Source organism: Echinops telfairi, unplaced genomic scaffold, assembly GCF_000313985.2.
Source record: "Echinops telfairi isolate 266 unplaced genomic scaffold, ASM31398v2 ScPeMD7_2291;HRSCAF=2852, whole genome shotgun sequence".
Taxonomy (NCBI): domain Eukaryota; kingdom Metazoa; phylum Chordata; class Mammalia; order Afrosoricida; family Tenrecidae; genus Echinops; species Echinops telfairi.
Window position 1 is genome coordinate 18,789,961 of NW_022106189.1, and position 21,062 is coordinate 18,811,022.

At 54.4% G+C, this 21,062-nt stretch overlaps 1 protein-coding gene across 1 annotated transcript in view; it reads left to right on the plus strand.

The window, feature by feature from the left end:
• The first annotated feature begins 361 nt into the window (after nucleotides 1-361).
• The window catches only part of SLC6A2 (solute carrier family 6 member 2), a 40,647-nt gene continuing 19,946 nt past the window's right edge, over nucleotides 362-21,062 (plus strand). Inside the window, exons 1-4 of the mRNA XM_004704662.3 lie at nucleotides 362-635; nucleotides 9,544-9,675; nucleotides 10,480-10,717; nucleotides 18,778-18,916. Of these exons, the coding sequence (XP_004704719.1) occupies nucleotides 362-635; nucleotides 9,544-9,675; nucleotides 10,480-10,717; nucleotides 18,778-18,916 (783 nt within the window). The remainder of the gene's footprint in view (nucleotides 636-9,543; nucleotides 9,676-10,479; nucleotides 10,718-18,777; nucleotides 18,917-21,062) is intronic.

Here is a 21,062-nt window from a genome sequence, read left to right on the forward strand (position 1 = left end):
CTCCCTCCCCCGCCCCCACGCCCCTGGGAAGCCCTGGCTTCGGTGAGTCCAAACCCCGCCATTTGGGGGCGGGAGAGAGCGGGGAAGTGAGAGCTCGGCGGGCGCCCAGACCCGAGGTCTCTTTGTGCCTTTGGTCCGCGTCGGGCGGACAGCAAACTCCATTACCAAACATTTCAAAGAGACGCGCGCCTTTTCTGGAAACTGTGAATCAGTTCCACGCGCGCGGTGCCCAGTGTGCCTGGCGCTTCCCGGGAGGGTTCTGGAGCGCCAGCCGGACGCAGTGGACCGCCTCTGTTTCCTTTGCTTTAGGCAGAGTTTGAGTGCCTCCAGTGCTGCTCACATCCCGCCACCAACCGCACCCATGCTTCTGGCGCGGATGAACCCGCAGGTGCAGCCCGAGAGCAGCGAGGCAGATGCGGGGCCCAAGCAGCCCCTGCAGGCGCGCAAAGCCTTGGAGCTGGTGGTGGTGAAGGAGCGCAACGGCGTCCAATGCGTCCTGGCGCCCCTCGGGGGCGATGCGCAGCCCAGGGAGACCTGGGGCAAGAAGATCGACTTCCTGCTGTCGGTGATCGGCTTCGCGGTAGACCTAGCCAATGTGTGGCGCTTCCCCTACCTCTGCTACAAGAACGGTGGAGGTGAGCGAGCGCCGGGGTGGGGTCGGGGTAGGGGATTTGCACGCGGGCAGGGAGAAGAACTGGGGCGTACGGGGGAGGGAACAGGAGGCACCCACTCAAGTCAGAGGCACTGAAAGAGACGGCAGTGGGCTCACGGAAACAAGTTCCCAGGGCAGAACGGAGATAGGGCAGAGCTAGGTGCCAGAGATGAAGGACTAAATGGGAACCACTAAGCTGGGTGAGGAATGCCGCACGGTCCCGTCTGCAAGAAGGGAGGCAAGATTTGAAGGGGCACCAGCAATACTCGGGCCTGGACATGACAGTCAGGGACATGGGGACTCTGAGTCCAGCACTCTGGACCTTGGGTAGGAGGGGAGAGAAAACTTGGGGTCTTGAAGGGGCCCGGAGAGCTCTGTAGCACTGGCACCAGCCACTTAGGGACAGAGACACTTAGGGACAGAGGACAGAGGACATCCCTATCCAGAGGACACTTTTGTCCACGGAGGAGCTACTTGAAATTGGGTCCTTAGGTACCAGGAGCTGGCTGGGTCCTTCAGGTGGGTGGCCTCAGTGGTGGGGTGATGCCTTCACCTGGCCAGGTGGTATCCACATGGCAGGATGGGCTGGAAGAGGGGCAAAGAGCCTGCTGGACTTGACCCTGCTGTGATGGGGCCCCAGATGATTCACCTGCCCTGGGATGAGAGTCGAGATCAGCACACTTCAGTCACACCTGGGAAGGCAGCCCAGGGGTCCCAGCATATGGGGGTCTGGGACAAGCTGCTTCCCAGGGGCGCCCAAAGCACCCAGTCTTGTTACCTTTGCTGAGATGAATCCAGCAGGGCCTTTGGAGAGCCCGGGACAATGACTTTTTGGAGAAAGGGGGTGGAGAAGGGGCCTCAGCTCTGGAAACCCCCTCATCCCCATCCCCGTGCCTTGACTCCTGGCAGTGATCACAATGCCAGGCTCCAGAGAAGTCAGAGGGAAGAAGGGAGGGAGAGAGCTAGAGAGTGGGGGTCTGAAGCTGAGAAAGGGAGTGTGGATGAGCTGGGCCAGGGAGCCTGCGCCGTTGCCCATCCGTCCGTGCTCCAGACACTTGCTTGGGGGTGGACACTGCCTGGTGTTTGCACAGGGAGGAGGTGGCTATGAGAAGAGGGTGCCGGGGAAGGCACGGAAGCGGTTAGCTCGCCCTCTGAGAATGCCAGTCCTCTGGGGTTCTGAGCCCACGGATGAGGGCTTGTGTGCATGCGCTGGGCACCCCCTCCAATCAGGATGTTTGCTATAAGCTATTCGGAGACAAGGCCGAGTCTGGGCCGGGGCTGAACCTTGCAGGCCCTTCCTCATCCGAAGCCCAGGAAGAGTGCAGGCAAGGAGAAGGAGAGAAACTCCTTTGGGCTCCAGGGGTGAGATGCTGCCCTTCTGCAGCTTCTCAAGGGTTTCTGGTCATATTGCAACATCCTGGGCTGCAGCCCTTTGGACCTGAGGAGGGAGGAAATGCAGATCCCACCGATTTTGAACGGGCAGGAAGATGATGAAGGACAGACCGACAAGAGACCCTAAGATGCACCCTCCAGCATGCCCTTAGCAACCACCTCAGACAGCCAAGCACAGTCTTTGTTCATCAGCATTGCATTTTTGGACCCCTCCCTCTCTTTGTGAGAGACCCAGCTAGGCTCTGCAGCATTAGCAAGATGCACGACCAGGAGTGTGAATCACTTCCAGGTCGCATTGGCATGCTGCCACAAGTCCCTCCCATTGTTAGAAGTGTTTGCTGAAGCTGAAAGCACCCCAGGTGGCCAATGTCCTGGGACTCACACCACCATGAGCTCGGCAGCTTGGTCCCAGGTCCCAGGGGCTTCGTGATGCTGCTGGAAGGCCCCGCCTAGACTCCTAGGTCCACACACAGCTCACACCAGCAGTTCCTCCACTTGTTTCATTGCACGCCTGTCTGCCCCAAAGTGAGGCGTTTGGAAGGCAGACATTGGCCTGTTCCTCCCTGCGTGTCTACTGCCGAGGAGAAAGCCTGGCAAACAGACTCCTATTGACTGAAAGAATGAAGTGGTCTCAACCCCCCAAGATCTGATGCCATATCTGGACACCATAGCATCAGCACCTGTGGCAATTAGTGAAGCCGACGGCTCTTACTGTGGTGGTGGTGGGCGTAGGGGGATGACTAGGTCGAGGTTAGGAGACGAGGCCCTGGATTTCAGCTCCTAGCCGGGTGACTTTGGGCAGCTTTCTGAGTCTCTTGGTAATGCTGTCAGACTTGGAGGGCTATTGTAAATCTCACAGTGATGATGCCCATGCCAGACCCAGAGGCTGGTCCGAGGGAGCCTTGTGACCACATCACGATGATGGTGCGTGCAAAGGATGGAAGAGGCAACCTCTTCCGACTGTCTGAAGAGGGGCTCGTTAGGGAGGATCTGGTGGGAGGCTGCTGGTGGTTGGAACAAGCTCCTTGGAAGAGAAGGACAGGGACAAGTGGAGGGGAAGGAAAAGATGGCCCCATCCTGCCCAGGGCACCAGGAAACATGTGGTGAGCTGGGAGAGACAGGAGCGGAACGTCAAAGTTAAGCTGGATGGCAGGGTGGGGATGTTACCTGAGTGAGTTTCCTTTTCTGACCCGGAGTCTCAAGGGTGGTGTGATTCAGGGTGGGGTGTGCAACCCCATCTCAGGGTAGGAGGCACTTCCCTTTCTACCCCATCCCTCACCCTCCCATGTGATCCTCTGTTGGTCCCCTCTGGGCTGTATCTCTTCTGTTGTTCCTGGCCACTTGCTATGGATCAGCTGTCCTTAGCGGTTCTGAAATGAGTCCCAGAAGTGGGCAAGCAGGCATGCAGACAGGCCTGCTACAATTGGGGAAGCAGTCAAAAGACCCAGGTTCGAATCCCAGCCCTGCTGTCATAGTAGGACACTGGGCACAGCACAGCGCCCTGCCCTGGCTGGATGTGAGCTTAGATGACCTGCAGACCCATCTCTCTCTGACGAGAGAGCTGGTTCCATGTCACCCGAGAGCCAGGCCTGCCTGCCCTGTTATTTAACACACCCTGCTTCGTGTGCCCCTCTGGTGCCAGAAGTAACGTGGCAAACGTCTCCCAGTCTGGCTGTTTGCACTGGCCAAGGCTGGAGGGTGTTTTGAATCAACGGAGATGCCAATAGTTGGGGCCACTGGCTAATATTTTCTGAATGAATTACAGGGGAAGATCAGCCTGCCTGAACACCTTCCCGAAGCTAGCTACCCAGCTGCGTGGGCCAGGGCAAAGTCACACGCTCTTAGGGCGTTGCTAAGAACTTTCTCAAGCCATGTGCGTTAGTGGGGAGTCAGTACCAGGTGCTCGGGCTGTGCCCAGGTTCGTAGAGTTTTTCCTCTGCCTCTGCTTCTGGTTCATAGTGAGACGTGACAGGTTGACAGGGAAGAGAGGCCGGTGGGGATGCTTACTTGTCGATGACTACTTTGCTGTGAGACACGCCTGCTTTTGTGGCGGTGGTCCTAAGGCCTTGAGGTCCAAAAAGACTCACTTGAAGCGGAGTGCCGTAGTCCCTGGAAACATGGCTTTGGGCAAGTCCCTCATCTCTTGTGCATAAAAGGAGACTTAGAGCACCTTCCTGGCACAGTTGTGAGACATCAGATAGTACCAATTCTGGCTCATCACTGTGTCCAAGCAGGCTGACAACAGGGCGGGCCCAGGAGTGGGGGTGGGGTTCTGAATTTGGAAGGAGAAGAATTTTTTCGGAGAGAGAATTGATGAAGGAAGAGAAGGTTGTCAGTGACCTCAGTGGGACCTGGAGCCATAGTTTGCTAGAAGCGAGGGCTTGTGGCAGCTTAAACCCCCTCTACACGAGAACCATGAACCTGTTGCCTCCTGTAAAGCTTTGCAGCTTCAGAAACTCAAGGGTCAGCAAGCCCTCTGCTAGGGGAATGGCAACGGGTGGCAGGATTCTCCTCTCCCCCTGTGTGATGACAGGCGAGCGGCTTGGCTGCCCACAGGGCACCTGCTGGGTGACAGGCACTTCACAGCTCTGTCTCATCACGCCAGCGATGGCCGAGAATTCTGCTGTTCACTGAAAGGCCGGTGGTTCAAACCCACCCAGTGGGAGAAAGACCTGCCTGTAAAGATTCCCCCAAACAACCAGACAAACCCAGTATCTTATTCCTGCCCGTAAAGATACAGCCTTGAAAGTCCTATGGGACCGTTTTCTGTCTCTGGGGGCGAGGTCGATGAAATCAACTGGCTGGCTCCTGACACCAAGAAGAGCCAGGCTCTGAGGACACTGCCTGAGGGTGCCTGGCCAGGAGGTGCCCCAGGCCACCCCTCCCCTTGGATCCAGGAGCCAGGGACCAAGAGGCCTGTGTGTGCACGGTGTCCTAGGTCCCCCTGGCTGCTGGAGTTCCCTCTTGGCTTCCGCCCTTCCTCGATGCAGATTGGGCTGTGAGCGTGCACCCCAGACTGTGGGGTGTGTGGTTGTGGGCCTGAGAGGTATGGCAGTAACTTCTACCCACTGCCCGTGATTGGGTGCTGACTTACAGTGACAGTCTTTACCAAAAGGACAATGAGGAACTTCCAGGTCTTCAAGTCAGGCTGTTTCTGAAAAGCCGCTGAGCGCTGGGGACAGGAGGAGGCAGCCAGTCTCCATCCATAGGCATTGGAGCCATGGGTTCCAACGCACGAGGGTCCCATGGGTTAGAGGAGGCTGCAGCCCTCAGGACTTTTCCACTCAGACCTCCAGGACTTTCTTCCGCAGCACTGCTGGGGGTGGGGGTGGTGTAGTTAGCGGGGTTGTTAGGTTCCACGGAGTAAACCGCCCCGACAGGGCTTGCTAGGCTGGGGTTTTCACAGAAGCTGATCCAACTGTTGACCTTTTGACTATCAGCTGAGCACTCCCCAGGGCCCCTCTTAGGCTAGTAACGGAGCCCTAGCCCATGGCTGCCCTGAAAACCAAAATACAACTCCAGCTCCTTGCTGTCCGGTGAATGCCCACTCATCGCGACCCTCCAGGACAGGGTGGAGCTGCCCCTGTGGATATCAGAGACGGTACTTACAGGAACCGGGAGCCCCATCTTTCTGCCAAGGAACAGCTGGTGGTTTCAGACAGCTAGCTCCCCTTGTGGTTAGCAGCCCCACACATCACTGCTCCACCCCCAGGGCTCCCTGCTGCCCACAGTGTCCCTTCAGGCCAGGCCCCGCCCTCCTCCAGAGCCTCTGCAAAGGAGCCTCTTTGCAGAATAAGACACTGGCCCCTGGGAGGCTGTGGGCCTTCTGCTCCAGCCCAGTCATCGCAGGGTCCTTGAGTCTTCGTGGTCTGCTCACCATGACTTTGGTGGCCCGTGTGTGGTAACTCTCTCTTCAAGCAGGCCTGCACAGACCCGGTCCTCCGTTCTCTCCCTGTCGGCAGGGGGATCCCTGCCAGCCAGCTGACTGCCAACCGCCAGGAGGGAGGGGTGGGCCAGTAGATGCCCAAACTGGGCAACTCACCAACCTGTTGGCAAGGCCACCCAGAGGTTTAGAGGAGAGAAAGTGGGCCAAGTGGAGACACCTGGTTAATTGGCTGGTGTTGCTTTCTTGGCTGGGCAGAAGAGAACACTGCCTGGCACAAGGCAGCGCACTGGGCCAAGGTCAGTGCCGAGGCTTCTGCCTTGTTCCTTCCCCATACGCCCCTGGGCCGTGATAATGTCAGTGGTCTCGAAGGAAGACCTGGGTCTTTAGGCCGATTCACAGCTCAGTGCATCTGTTTCTCCAGGGGGCCAACAGGCAGGGTGAGATTTTGAAAGATTCAGGCTTGAAACCCAGCACCAGCCTTACTAGTTTGAATAAGCAATTTCCCCTCCCCAAGCCTCAGTGTCCTCCTCTAGAAAATAGACTTGTTGTTGATTTCGTTTCCTTCAAGTTGGGGCTCAGTGGTTACATGCTGGGCATAAGGTCAACAGTTCGAAACCATCAGCCACTCTGAGGGGGAAAGGCGGGGCTTTCTACTCCCGTAAAGAGTCACCATCTCAGAAACTCTCAAGAGCCAACCTGCCCTATACTAGAGGGTCGCTATGTATGGGTCAGCAAGGACTTGATGGCAGTGATTTTGTTTTTTGAGTTTTTAAGGTCCCCAACCCCACATCTATAAAATAGACTTAGTTAGCTGGCATCAAGGTGGGGCCAACTCATGGCCTCCTGACAGAGCATAGGACACAACATTGGCTGGTCCTGCACCAGCTTCAACATTATTGGCCTGGTTCCTCCCATGGCCCCACTTATTGTGCAGTGCCCGCCGTCCCTCCAAGGGGGTTTGTCTCCCTGGGCTCCATCAGCAAATGCTCCAGTGTGCTCCGCAGCACCGTCCCTGGCTCGCCTTCAGAGGCAGACCACTGAGCCTTCCTCCCTCACCTGTCATCCTCCGGAAGCTCTGGGGGAAGCTGTATGTGAAATGTTAGAGGCAGAGCGTCCAGCATGGCCACAGCAAGCCAAGCCACTGTCATTGGACCAGCTGACCGATGGCTGGTAGAAAATATGGTGAGTGATCGCCAACTCTCACGGACGGCTTTCCATGAGAAAGGATATAAACTTTGCATCAGCCTCTCCCTCTACAGGTGTTTGATAAACAAGACTCGATACTTTTTGCCATCCCCACAGTTATGCCCACCATCCACCTCCCGCAGCGGCAACAGCAGGACTCCCGCTGATGCCTCCACCCATGAGTTCAGGTGCCAGAGCAGCCCTCTCCGAATGCAGATGGAGAAGGGCAGAGATTGGAAGCAAAACAGGAGGTGGGAAGAAAGGTTGACATGGGGCCATTCCCAAGAAGGGCCGCCTGGCATAGAGTGGGGGCACAGGGGGTGGGGGGGTTGTGCCAGCCTCTGAGTAGTTCGTATTGCTGGTCCAGATCGCCGGTCCCAGAATCCCCTTGGCCCCCCCTCTTCCATCTCATTCAGACCACGATTGTCCTTCACCTGAAGTGGAATGGTCTGGAATGGGCAGGGTGTGGGCTCTCGAGCCAGGCAGACCTGGGCCCATGGCCTCCATCCATCCTCACTAAGCAGCTGGGAGAACTTTGTCAAGGCAATGGATTTCTCTATGCTGAAGATCTCTCCTGTGGCCTCTGGGAGGTTTTCCAGGCAGACACAGGGACTGGCCGGAGCAGACCCCTGCTTGAGACACCGGAGGAGTTCCCTTCCCCCTAGGGCAGTGGTTCTCAACTTCCTCATGCCACGACCCTTTCATACAGTTCCTCACGTTGTAGTGAACCCCCAACCATAAAATTATTTTCGTTGCTACTTTATCACTGTCATTTTGCTACTGTTATGAATCAGGTGACCCCTCTGAAAGGGTCATTCAACTCCCAAAGGGATCGCGACCCACAGGTTGGGAACCACTGCTCTAGTGTCACCCTGCCTGCCCACCCCATCTCCAGCTGCAGACTGGACAGGCCTCAGCCTCGGGGCCAGCACTTCACTCTTGGACCCTAAGTGCCCTGGGCTCTCTGAGGGGAAGACCTAGGAAGAGCAGGGAGAGGAAGAGTGTGAGTTGCTGCCTGTGTGTGAAGTGTGATGCTAGGGACCTGTCACCTCACCGCAGCTCACCACTGCCCCCTGAAGCCTCAGTGGCTGCCTCTGTAAAATGGGGAAATGACATCTTTGCCTCTTAGGGTGATTGAGGACCAAGTGAAGCTGAGTGCCGCCCAGTAAGTGTGAGCTGCTGGTATCTGATGTGACTGTCTCTGGTGGTGTGACCAGTCACTATTTCCCGGTTCAGCATTGTCCTGGTGTGGGCAGGACAGAGAGCTCTGGTGTCTAAGGTCAAAGGCCATAGGCGGGAGGGGTTAGGATATGCCCTGGCCACCTCTGGGTGGCAGTTTGCTGGGGTCATGCTCACAGCCTGGGCCTATATGGCCTGAGTTGGAACGTCACCCCTGGTCTCTGGGACGCAGATGTTTCTAGTCAACAGTGAAGTCTCCCAAGGCTGAGTGACTGCTGGCCCTGCCCTGGGGGCTTACCTGTCCCCCTCCCCAAGTTCCTTTCATGTTCTGTGGCACCTTCCCCAGTCAGAAACAGGACCTCCGGGTGCCACCTTCAGCCGGACCTTCAACCTGGTGTTGAGCTTGATGAGTCAGAAGATCTGAATGGGAACTTTGCTGCCACCCCTCATCCCAGCTATGCAAACACTAGGGAGGAGATGCACCCTGCTCCCTGTTAGCTGGTCTTGTCACAACACACTGCATCTTTTTGAGACTTGAGACCGATGAGCTGATGGCTCGGGAATCCCCCTCTGGCCTTAAAAAAAATCAGTTAAGCTGTAGGCCCCAAGATTGGAGGTTCAAACCCACCCAGGATCTCCGCAGAAGACAGAGCTGGTGATCTCCCTCAGAAAGGCCTGGGAACCCCCACGCCACCCCCCGGCTGCCCTGCTCTGTGAGTGTTGGACGGCCTCAAGTTGGCAGTAACTGGGTGGCACCCAACCACCCCAGCAAACACAGGAGCTCAGTCAGGGGGGGCTTTGGGCACGCATCTTCTTCTCTGGAAGGGATTTCTCTGCTGTCGAAGGAGGGGAGATGCTCCTTCTCCTGAGTAGTGACCCGGGAGAGAAAAGCCCACGGTGAAGACATTTGGTAAATAAATGAAAAGTTTTCCTCACCGAGCTTCAGAAGAGTCAATGGCAGGGGGATGCCTGCAGGAAACCAGCCTACTTCATGTTTCTTCTCTCAGATTTTGCCGAACGAATTTAATCATCAAATCTCATTATTCCGATAATGGTCGTGGTCATGACCGCTGTGACGACAACTGTCATTACCCTTGTGGTCCTTCCTCAATCGCTCTGGGTCAGAGCACCCTGGGTGAGCAGCTGGGCGAGGTCCTCACAGCTCTTGCAGGCGAGGACCCAAGCACGCCGGGAGGCAGGCTGGAGGCTGAGCGGGGCGAGGGGTGACGTCCTGTCTCTGTGTCCCCAGGTGCCTTCCTGATCCCGTACACCCTGTTCCTCATCATTGCCGGCATGCCCCTCTTCTACATGGAGCTGGCCCTGGGCCAGTACAACCGGGAAGGGGCAGCCACAGTGTGGAAGATCTGCCCACTCTTCAAAGGTAAAGGCCTGGGAGGCGAGGGCGTTCTGAAGGTCCCCTGCACACACACACACACACACACACACACACACACACACACACTCGCAGACTGGCATTCTTAGGGGATTCTTGGGGCCTTTGGCAAGGAAGCCAGGAGCAGCCACCATTCCACGGTGGGTGGAGACCGGAGGCTTGCCAGGAACCTGGGTTCCAACAGCGGAGTGGATGGACGGCATCTGGTCTTCTCGGTGGGAAATACCTCCAGAAGTATCCGAAGTGCACTGCACCTGGATGTAAACACCAATACCTGTGCTGTGCACCCCTGATACTTCTAGAGTGTCGTTATAGGTTTCAGGTTTCACGACAGGTTTGATTTAAGCTGCCTGCCCATCTATCAACTGCTCTCGGTGGCTCTTGGGGAAGCAGTACTCAGGCCATGCCTGGGTCCCATGCCTGCAGCTCCATCAGGGAAGTGGGAGATTGAGTCTCACCTAACACCTTTAATTCCGGAAAGGTTATTCCTAAAGGAGTCCCTGGAGAGTGCAAATACTTAACACACCCGAAAGGCTGCAGGTTCAAGTCTCCCTGGATGAACCTCACAAGAAAGGCCTGGAGATCTAGTTTCCAAAAGCCCATGCACAGTAAAACCCTGTGGAACAAAGTTCTACTCCGACGGACATGGAGTGGCAAAAAGAACCAACTCCATGACAACATTTTTTTTTAAAGGTTGAATCATGTAGTGGTTGGACCCAACTCCCCGGGAGAGGAAGCTTGGGGCTGGGCCCCGGGGGTTCCCCTGACTGACCCTCTCTGTGTCCCCTGCAGGAGTCGGCTATGCTGTGATCCTCATTGCCCTCTACGTTGGCTTCTACTACAACGTCATCATCGCCTGGTCACTCTACTACCTCTTCTCCTCCTTCACCTTGCACCTGCCCTGGACGGACTGTGGCCACGCCTGGAACAGCGCCAACTGCACCGACCCCAAGCTCCTCAATGGCTCCGTGCTGGGGAACCACACCAAGTACTCCAAGTACAAGTTCACACCAGCAGCAGAGTTCTACGAGTGAGTCAGGGGGCCCCCACCCTCACCTGGTCCTTGAGGTCAGTGGTTCTGGGAGAGACCTGGGCCAGAAACTGGAAAACTCCGGAGAGGAGGGGACCCCAGCAGCCACAGCGTGTCATGTTTGCTGAGCAGCTACCCGAGGTCCAACCCAGGTCACAATACTTACAACTTGGTTATGTGAGATGGTGGCATTAAGGAAAGCTAGAAGGGTATTCAGAGACGGGCTGAGAAGGGTGGACAAGTTAGATTGAGAAGTTTATGTTCTGGGGCAGGAGGGTGGGAGCTGCCAGGGTGTGGATCAGGGTGGGGAGGCTGTTAGCAAGTACATTTTGACTCATCGTGACCCCATGTGACAGAGTGGACCTGCCTCCCAGCGTTCTCTGGGATGTTACCTGAGTGGAAACCCATCTCTGGGTCTTTCTCTGGCAGGGATGCCGGCTGGGTTCAAAGTGCCCAACCTTTCAGTTATCAGCTGAGCACATAGCCATTGTGCCACCAGGGCAACAGGTGAGTCTTCTGAAGGATCTAAAACCAGGATGTGGTAGAAATTGCTTGCAGGAGTCTATCTTGTGCTCTAGTACCGCTACACGAGAAATGCCGCACGTGGATGTCTTTGATAGATAGAAAGTTATTTTCTCATCATTTCGGAGTCTAGAAGTTTGAATTCTGGTATTGGCTATCTGCTCTGGGTTCTGGGGAAGGCTTCTCTGCCCTGGACTTCTACTCTACCTGTCACGCCCACTAGGATGGCAATTGCTCTTAGACTTTGGGCAGCCCCATTTTCCTAGTCCAACTAAGTAGCTACCCCACCTCCTTGGCCTTAGCGGATCCCATTCATCTGGCCTTCGCCATGGCAGCCATGCCTCCCCAGTGTGGGCTTTGGATCTGGGCCTGACACTCACAAACAGCAGCCCCATACTCCTGAGTGGAGTTGGTGAAGATTTCACCCTCCGAACCCCCTGATGTCATGGTCCCACCCTTTGGGAGCTGGAGGCCATAGGCCTATCCTTTGAGACAGGCAGCTCTGCTTCCTCTGTTGGTGTCCCTTCGGTTCCTGATTCCTTAGCTTCTTGGCCTCTGAGATGTCTTTTGGTGGTCTCACCCTCTGTTCTTCTCAGGCAAATATTACAGAGCTCATTCGCCACAAGGCACCCTACTTTATCGGAAATCCTCAGCCCTCAGAGTGCTTCTCTGGCTCTGTGAGTCAACTCGCGTGTAGGCTTGCATGGTTTTTGCCATCACGGTTTCTCTGCCCCTGCTTTTTGTCATCTGAAACCATCTCCGTTGCAGCTGTCCTCGCTTCCTTTTGGACCGTCACCGGGATTGCTTTGGTGACCAGAAAAGCCCAACAACTGTCTCTTCAAGGCAATCTAGGGTCTTACTGTTAGGCGCCTTAAAACTCTTCCAGCCTCTCTCTGTCTATTACTCAATTCCAAGTTTTGTTCAAGTCCTTGAACAAAAGCTTTCACACCTTGTGTGCCTGTTAGAGAAACACCCGACTCATGATACCAAATTCCACTTGGCGAGTGGCTTTCACAGACAGAACCTTTTTCTTTCACAGTTATCGAGGCCAAACACTGAATCAGGGCACCAGCTCTAGGGAAAGATCCTCTTTCTGTTGGCTCATAGCTCGAGGGGTAAGTCCTGTCTCTTTCCAGCATCTGCAGGCCTGATAGTTCCTTGGCGATCCCATGCGTCTTGGCATCAGTCCTCCCCTGGCTTTAGGAGGTTCTCAGAGCAGTGATCCAAAGGTGCTCCACTCCCAGCTTTTATTTCTTGGTGATAGTTAGCCCATCCTTTTCTGTTCAGTTCTCTCTTTGCGAATGTGTCAGATTCTGGCCCCACCCCAGGGAAAGTCCCCTTACATCAATTGGATCAGGGCTGTGAGCCAACGAGGGATGTTGTTGTCCACCCTATTCCCTTACAACTGATTGGTTAATCACGTGAGATCCCATCATGGGAGTGATTGCATCATTGCTTCAATCACCAAACCACTGAGAAGTATGGCCCAGCTGAGTTGACACATAGTCTGGGGGTGGGGGGGGCACAGTATAACCCATGATGGGGCAAAAAGAGGCCTCTCTTAGAAGGTGCCATTTGAACTGGCATTTGATACCTAAGTACATGGTGAGATGTGGTCAGCCAGAGAAACACCTCAGGGGTTAGCCAGCAGGCGATGGAGCTACAAGTTGAACCCAGGTCAGTCTTCTGACCACCCCCCCTCCCCCGACACACACTCTTGGCTGTCTCTCTGGGTCTTTTATGGTGGGGGGGAGCAGGGAAGTGGTGACATGCAGGAAGCAGGAAGCAGCCAGCCACGGAGATGGTTTGGACTGTGTGTGCGTGGGAGGGAGGCGCTGGCTGGGGTGGAAGACAAAGCAGCTTCAAGAAACCAACACGCACATGAAAACAAAACCACAATGTTTGATCTGGAAATCACTGTGGACGTAGGAAAGTTGCAAAATGCAGACCCAGGGCGTCACCTAGCTTCCTTCCACGGAACAGAAGACCAAGCCTCTGCCGTTGAGGCCGCTCTGACTCGTGATGGCTCCCCGTGCTGCAGAGAAGACGTGCTTCACCGGGCTTTCTTGGCTGTGCTCTGCTCAGAAGCAGACCGCCAGGCCTTTCTTCCATGGCACTGCTGCGTGGGTTTGCACTCCAGCCTTTAGGTCAGTAACAAACAGAGAACGAAAACAACCACAGAAACCGTGGTTGCCAAGGTGATTCCAACTCATAGCAGCCTGATCAAAAAGCATAGACCTGCCCATAGGCTTCCCACGGCTGTAACGTTTAGGGAAGCAGACTTACATCTCTCTCCCTTGGAGCAGCTGGGAGGATTGAACTGCTGACCTTTCAGTTAGCAGCCAGCCTCTTAATCCTGGTGCCACCGTGGATCCTTGAGTTAGGAATAAAGTGCAAGCTATATGACCCTCCAAAGGATTCGAAGGACCGCTCTCACTTCAGTGAGCACCGATCGGAGTGAGGCACCGTTACAGTCCTCCTCTCTATCTATCACAGTAGTAACCGCCAATCACTCACCGTGGGCCTCAGGCTTTCTGCTCCCTTCTTTGGATGCATTCTCCCGATGGAAGCCTCACTCCAACCCGAGGCAGTTTCTGTAACTTTCCCCCGGCTGCCCAGATGAGGAGGCTGTAAGTTTTAGCTGCTCGGTATAGAACTGGTCCTACCAGGTGATGACGCTTCAGAGCCTACACCTCAGCCTCTGGGCTGTATTGGGTTCTGCAATCGTGTTGTTGTTGGTGGGGACCGTGGACCTTTTCGACTCATGGCCACCTCGTGTGACACAGCAGGACAGCCCGCTGGGGGTTCTAGGCTGTCATCACGGTAGAAGCAGATGGCTGTTCTTTCTCCCAGTTCTAACTGCCAACCTTTCGGACAGCAGCCGAGTGTTTTGCTGTTGTGCCACCACGGTGCATCTGTAGCAGTTTACAGTGGATATAATTATTAAAAAATTTTTATAGAATTCAAAGAAACATCGATCCCACTTCAGTCATGTCCCAGCCACTATGCAAAACCCCTTCCGTGTGCTTTCTTTGAATCCTGATCACTGCTCTATGAGCTTTGTCCTATGAGGGAATGTGGTGAAGTGGCCTATCCCAAGGCCTCCAGACCGGAGGCGGCATCAACGTGGGTTAGAAGGCAGGCTGTCTGGATCCGAGGCCCAATCTCTTAGTCTTGTGTTTCTAAACCTTTGCTGCTCTCTGGAATCACCTAGAGAGCTTCAAAACACAGCCAGGGATGCCTGGACGCTGTGCCCAAGGATGCGGGTTTCACTGGTCTGCACGCAGAAAGGGCATACAGGTTTTTAAGGGTCTTTGGTGATTGGACTGGCCATCTCAGGTTCAGAGCCACTGTCTTAGCCACTGAGCTCTTCAGCCCCTGGCAGAGCAAGATTCCTGCTCGGGCCATTTTGATAGCACTGCCGTGTCATGTCATGGAAGATTTAGAGCTCTCTTGCCTCCATTCCTGAGGAGAGTGGCTCAGAAAATTCTAGAATCTTTGGAGAGGTTGTGGTGGAGTGTGCAGGCCGTGGGCCTTCCCGTTTGGCGAGCGGTGTTCCATCAGAACTTGTAAAGCAGCAGTTCTCAGCCTGTTGGTCGTGACCCCTTTGGGGGTCAAACAACCCTTTCACAGGGGTTGCCCAATTCATAACAGTAGCAAAATGACAGTTCTGAAATAGCAACAAAAATAATTTTGTGGTTGGGGGTCACCACCACATGAGGTACTGCACGAAAGGGTCGCGGCATGAGGAAGGTTGAGAACTGCTTCTGTAAAGGATTGTGGGGCAAAGGCTGTTGCTGAGACACACATTCCCTTGCCTGCCTTCACCCTGAGTTTCTTGTAGAGGAACAAACATCATTTTTCTGTTTGCTTTTGGCAGCCCTTGCCTGTATAAATTAAATGGAAAACGATCGTCTCCTTCTAGGCTGAGTTATTATTTTATTCCACCTCTGACGTCTTAATGTCTTAATGCCCCTGCCAAGAGACCCAGCAGGAGGGCGATGCGATGGGGGTTTGGAAACCCAGGTTACTTTTCATGACAGGCACCAAGCTTTTCCAGGCCCGGCGTTGGGGAGAATGTGCCAGAAGAAGAGAGCGCTCCGGTAGGCAGGACTGCAAAGCTTGGGCATGTCATGAGGAGCAGAGCCCAGAGCTTTTTCTAGAGTTTTCCTTCCCCCCTCTCCTTCTCTTCCCTTTAGCACCCCCACACACACCCCCAAACACGCACGCATATACACACACACACGCACACGCACCAGCTTCCTGGCCCGCAGAACCCAACATTGTGCATCTCTGCACAGCCAAGCCCCACTCAGTCCCATGGCTCATGGGAGGAAGGGTTATTTTCATTTACAGAGAACCTCGCCGAGCTGGGCTCGGAAGCCAGGTGGCTGACTCAAGGCTCACCGCCCAGGCCTGTGTCCTGTCTGATCCCCACTGGGGTGTGTTCAGGTTCGGAGAGTAGGGTCCTGCCGGTGGATAGGAACCCTTCTCGGGCTTCCCTCTGACCTCCGTGTCCAGAGGGGTCATAGGCTGGCACTGGGGGGTGGTTGGTTGGTTGGTTTAATGGTGCCTGCCTGGCCCCTTTCCTCCAGATGTTTCTGCTTGGAAACAGTCACCCACCCGCCACTGTGGACCCACCCACTGGGACCCCTCGGGACACCAGCTCTGAAGAGCTCTCTCTCTTCCCTCTGAGCCTCCTGGCCAATTGTGTTCCCATCTTGTATTCATTTAACCTGATGGACTGAACATCTCTTTGGAAGGAACAAATCCACGATTCTACCCAAGCTCTGGGCTGGGGGCCAAACAGCCCGCAGCTGATCCTGTGCCTGCAACTGCATTTGCGAAAGGGCATCCCTTGGCGAGCGTTGCAGTGGTGATAGGGAAGTTCTACCCCAGACCGGTGCCCAGTGAGGGGGAGAAGCCTCCACGCCCCCACCCCGGGCCCCCATTCTAACCTTCTTGGGGGACGCTTGGACCGTATGCTTAACCATGCTTTATTCTCACTAAACTGCGGGAAACACGGAAACAAACCCAAGTGATGAACGGACTTCCAAAATTTTGTAGACAAATTCCATGATCTTTAATTCCATTTCTCCATGGCTTTTCTGAAGACACCCCCTTGAACTTGTGCCTTGAACCCCCAAGGCCTGGGCCTGCTGGGGAGAGCAGCACGATTGTCCTTCCTTTCCTGGCCCACTCGCTCAGGGATCTGGCTCTTGTCGTGGACAGAAGCGCTACACCAGCCCTGCTACATTGACATGCACTGTAAAGTGATGTGCGTGTGGCGTCGGGGACCTGGGATGGGTACTTGGACCGTCTGACTGGGCTTAAGAGCCATTTTAGACTGTTTCCAGGCAAACAGTTGATTCAGGACCTTTTCTTTTCTCCCCACTGTTTCAAGACCCCTAGTGAGAGAGAAAGACAGGGATAGCCGTGGACATGGTTCCAGGGGCTCTTCTGAGTCGGCATGAACTCAATGGCAGTGAGTTTGACTTTGAGTGGGTCGTGGCTACACGTCGGTCTGCTCATTACAAGGTCAGCAGTTTGAAACTATCAGCTACTCCTTGAGAGAAAGACGAGGCTTTCCATTCCCCAACACCCACAGGGTCGGTTTGACCTTGTCCTATAAAGTCGCTATCTGGTGAGATGACCTTGAGAGCACTGAGTGAGATTGAGCAGCCACCCAACACTGAGCTTCTCAAACATCACGAAGAAGCAGAGTTCAGTGCCTGGGCATTCCATACCTGCCTCTGCTTCTCTGCCTTTTCCACCCATGCCCACCGACTACCACACTCTCCTCTTCTCTCTTGCTGCGAGAACCTACCAGACAGACGCTGGTGTTTTAGATGACTCTGCTGAGACCGTTGTTACTGTTGGTTGCTCTTGAGCTGCGTCTGAACCACGATGCATGTTTGAAATACAGGACAAAACATGGCCAGGTCCTCTGTCAGTGTCATGATCTTGGTATGTTGGAGCCCAGTCTTGTGCCCACCCATCTCATGACGACTAACATCCACTGTCGTCCAGTCAGTGCCAGTTCATACCCAGCCTCGAAAGAGTTTCTGAGGCTTTGTAAATCTTAACAGAAACAGACGGCTAGTGGGTTTGAACCACTGTCCTTGTGGTTCACAGTCTAGCGCTTAACCCCACAATGCCACCAGGGCTCCTTCACTGAGACTCCGAACCAAACCAACTCGTGGCCACTGAGTCAATGCTGACTCATAGCGACTCTATAGGACAGAGTAGGACTGTCCCCGTGGGTTTTCAGAGACCGTAACTCTTTACGGGAGGACAAAGCCTCCTCTTTCTCCTTTTTGTGGAATGGCTGGTGGTTTTGAACTGCTGACTCTGCGGTCAGCAGCCCAATTTGTAACCACCAGGCCACCAGGGCTTGGAGACTATAAGGGTGAATATCATTTGCCAGGCAGACAAATCGGGCCAGGAAATGTGTTCCAGGCTGCAGGACGAGACAGAGCAATTAGAGCCCTGAGTGCCCGGGAATGCCAAGTGGCCTGCTGGTATTAGGAGCAAAAGGCTGGAGGGTATGATGAGTCAGAAGAGGACCTGGCACAACCCGCTGGGGTGTGAAAAGGCCCCAGATTCTGAAATGCTAACATTTTACCCTTGCCACGCCATCAGCATTTCTCACCCTCAAACTTGACACGATTCAACTTTGGGGCTGGTTAATGCATTCCCCTTTGTTGGGAATGCCATGAAGGGCATGCCCTGTGTTCAGAGGTACCCATAGCCTCTGCTCACTAGAAACCAGCAGCCTGAAACTGGGACAGCCCCAACTGTCCCCAGCCCAAGAATTCAGACAGTGGAAATAACCCCCTGGGGTCCTGGCAGAATCCCCACTTCAGGTGAGAAGCACTGTTTGGGGTGATTGGAAGTCCCTGAGGAGTTGTGGGGCAGGAGAGTGACAAGGTTAGAGTGACACCTCAGAAGGACAAAGGGCAACCCCAAACACAAACCAACCCTGCTGCCGTCCAGTTGAGACAAACCCAGACAGACCCCAGAGGACAGGGTGGAAGTCCCCCAGGGGGTTCCTGGGCTGTGATCTTTAGGGAGACAGACTGTCACATTGTTCTCCTTCCAAGGGACTGGTGGGTTCAAACCATCCACCTTTGGGTTGGCAGCCGAGCACTTAGCCACGGCACCACCAGGGGTCTTTTATGGCAACACAGATATTGACCAACATCCTCTAGCTTCAGACTGAGGATGGAGACCACTACCTCCCAGAATCAAGCATGCCGTTATGCGAAATCAGTTCTGAGAACTTAAAAAAGGGCCAGGTGTCTCCCCAGGTGTCCGGCCTCTCCTGGAGCAGGGCCCCCTGCGTCACAGCCCACAGGGCCAGCAGTCTGGGGCAGGGAGCCTGGTGGAGGGCACGAGGGGTTACATGATGCTGGGCATTGGGGCCCCAGGGTCCAGCCTGAGAGACCGTGGCTGGGCAGCTCAGCCCCCGTCTCTGGCTGCGCTGGCTCAGGGCCTTGGTGGCCTGACCCCACGTCCCCCCTGTCCCCGTCTGCCAGGCGTGGCGTCCTGCACCTGCATGAGAGTGACGGGCTCCACAACATCGGCCCGCCACAGTGGCAGCTCCTGATCTGCCTCCTGGTCGTCGTCGTCGTCCTGTTTTTCAGCCTCTGGAAAGGAGTGAAGACATCAGGAAAGGTAATATCCCTTCTTTGTCTTTCAGTCAGAGGTTTGTTTAAAAAAAACATGTGTTGTTGTTTTTTCTATTTAGAGCCTTGTAGTAGACGAAAGGTCACTGGGAGAGCTGGGCGCACTACATCTGGGCGGAACCCCAGTCGCACGGCTGCCTTGCTGGGTGATCTCACTGTCCCCCACCCCCGGAGTTGGTTTTCTAGTGCGGCCGTGGCCAAACAGTACACACTGAATCCTGTCACCTCACAGACCCGTGGAGGCTGGCAGACGGGGCTCAAAGTGTTGGCCGTGGAGACTTCTGCTGGGGCTTTGAGGGAGAGTGGCTGGGTTCTTGGGGTTTCTGGGAGTTCCCAATGAGTCCCGCTCCTTGCAGCAGCAGCACCATGGGCATCCTTCCCCGGCTCGCTGTCCCTCTGCCTCTTCCCCTCCTTTGTAAGGGCACCACTCAGGTTGGATCAGCATCCAGCCCAACTCTGATACAGCCTCGTGCTCATCTAACTATCATCTTCTAAGGCCCATTTCCAAACAAAGTCATGTTTGCAGGACCCGAGGGCGGGGCTTTAACACATCTTTTGGGGGGCACACAACTCCCTCTCTAAGTCTCCCCATCAGGGGCTCAAGTAGATCCCCAGGATCACTGCTATCAGTGGATTCTGACTCCTTGTGACCCTATAGGACAGAGTAGAACTGTCCCTGTGGGTTTCTGATCTGTAACTCTCTATGGGAGTAGACAGCCTCCTCTTTCTCCCTCTACATGGCTGGGGGTTTTGAACCGCTGACCTTGCAGTTAGCAGCAAGACATGTAACCCATGACTTTTCCACCAAGGCTTCCCCGAATCAGAGAATGGGAAACCCCAAGGACAATAAGGAAAAGTCTTATGCGGCACCCCGGGGAGAGAATCACAGGCTTAGATGACCCAAGAGGACCCGGCTAGAGTTGGCATTCTGGGCCTGGGTGACAGGATCCCCTGTAGTACGCCCATCAGGGTGGGGTGTATTCAGAGGTGGTATATACACAGGTGATAGCTCATGTTGATTCTTAGCCTGAGGAATATCGTGGGAACAGCCCCATGTGGACCCTGTGTAATCCACGGAAGCCAGATGTTCTTTCCCAGTGTTGTGGTTAGCTATTGCTGTGTAACAAACCACCCCTAAATGTATTGTTTTAAACCAACAACCATTTTATCATCACTCATAATCCTTTGAGTTGACTGGGATCATCTGGATGGTTCTGCTCCCTGGGAAATGTCTGAGATGGCACATACTCTATGTGCAGTGTCCAAGAAGGTCCAACACTGGCTGTACTGGCTGCCGGCTAGACGCTAAGATAGAGTTACCAACCAGAGTATGCTGGTTATTTTGTACACAGTCGCTCCTTGCGGGACTTCTCACGGCATGGCAGCTGGATTTCTAGAACATATTCCAAGCAGACAAGCCTCAATGTGCAAGAAGCTTATCTAGTTTGTGCTTGCATCATGCTTGCTATTGTCCCAATGGCCAAAACAAGTCTTGTGGTAAAGTCAGTATGGGAGGGAGGTACACAGGAGGTGAGTTTATTGGGGTCACCAAGGCAACAGTCTACCATAGCCAAGTAGGCATGAATTTGGGAAAAGCTTCACTAGGCAACTGATTCTGGAAGGGGAATGTATCTAGTCTTCCCAGAATTCTTGGTCACATTCACTGAGAGTGGAGATGGTGGCAAGGGCCCAGCAGCCAGTGGGAAGAAATTAGTGGAGAAGTTGAGGTGGAGTATCTTATCAGCATGTTGGGGGACAGGGGTGGGGACACATTATCTGCCTCAAGAAGGGATTCACTTACAGTGCAAAGGAAGGCTGAAGGCAGTCTGGAATAGAGCAACACCAGCTAGGACTGACGCTGTCTAGTGCCTGGCACATAGTAGGTCTTTGGTATGTGTTTGCTGTAAGAACAATTAGAAGGGGAATCATTAATTAGGAAGAAAAGGAGAGTGGGTAGGTGAATAGGTTTGGGAACTTCATAGAGTTTGATTCAGCTCAACTTATTTAACATATAGACATTTGTACCTATAGGAGCTTATATAGCACATAGATACACGTACCTGTAGGAGCTTATTTAGCACATAGATACACGTACCTGTAGGAGCTTATTTAGCACATAGATACACGTACCTGTA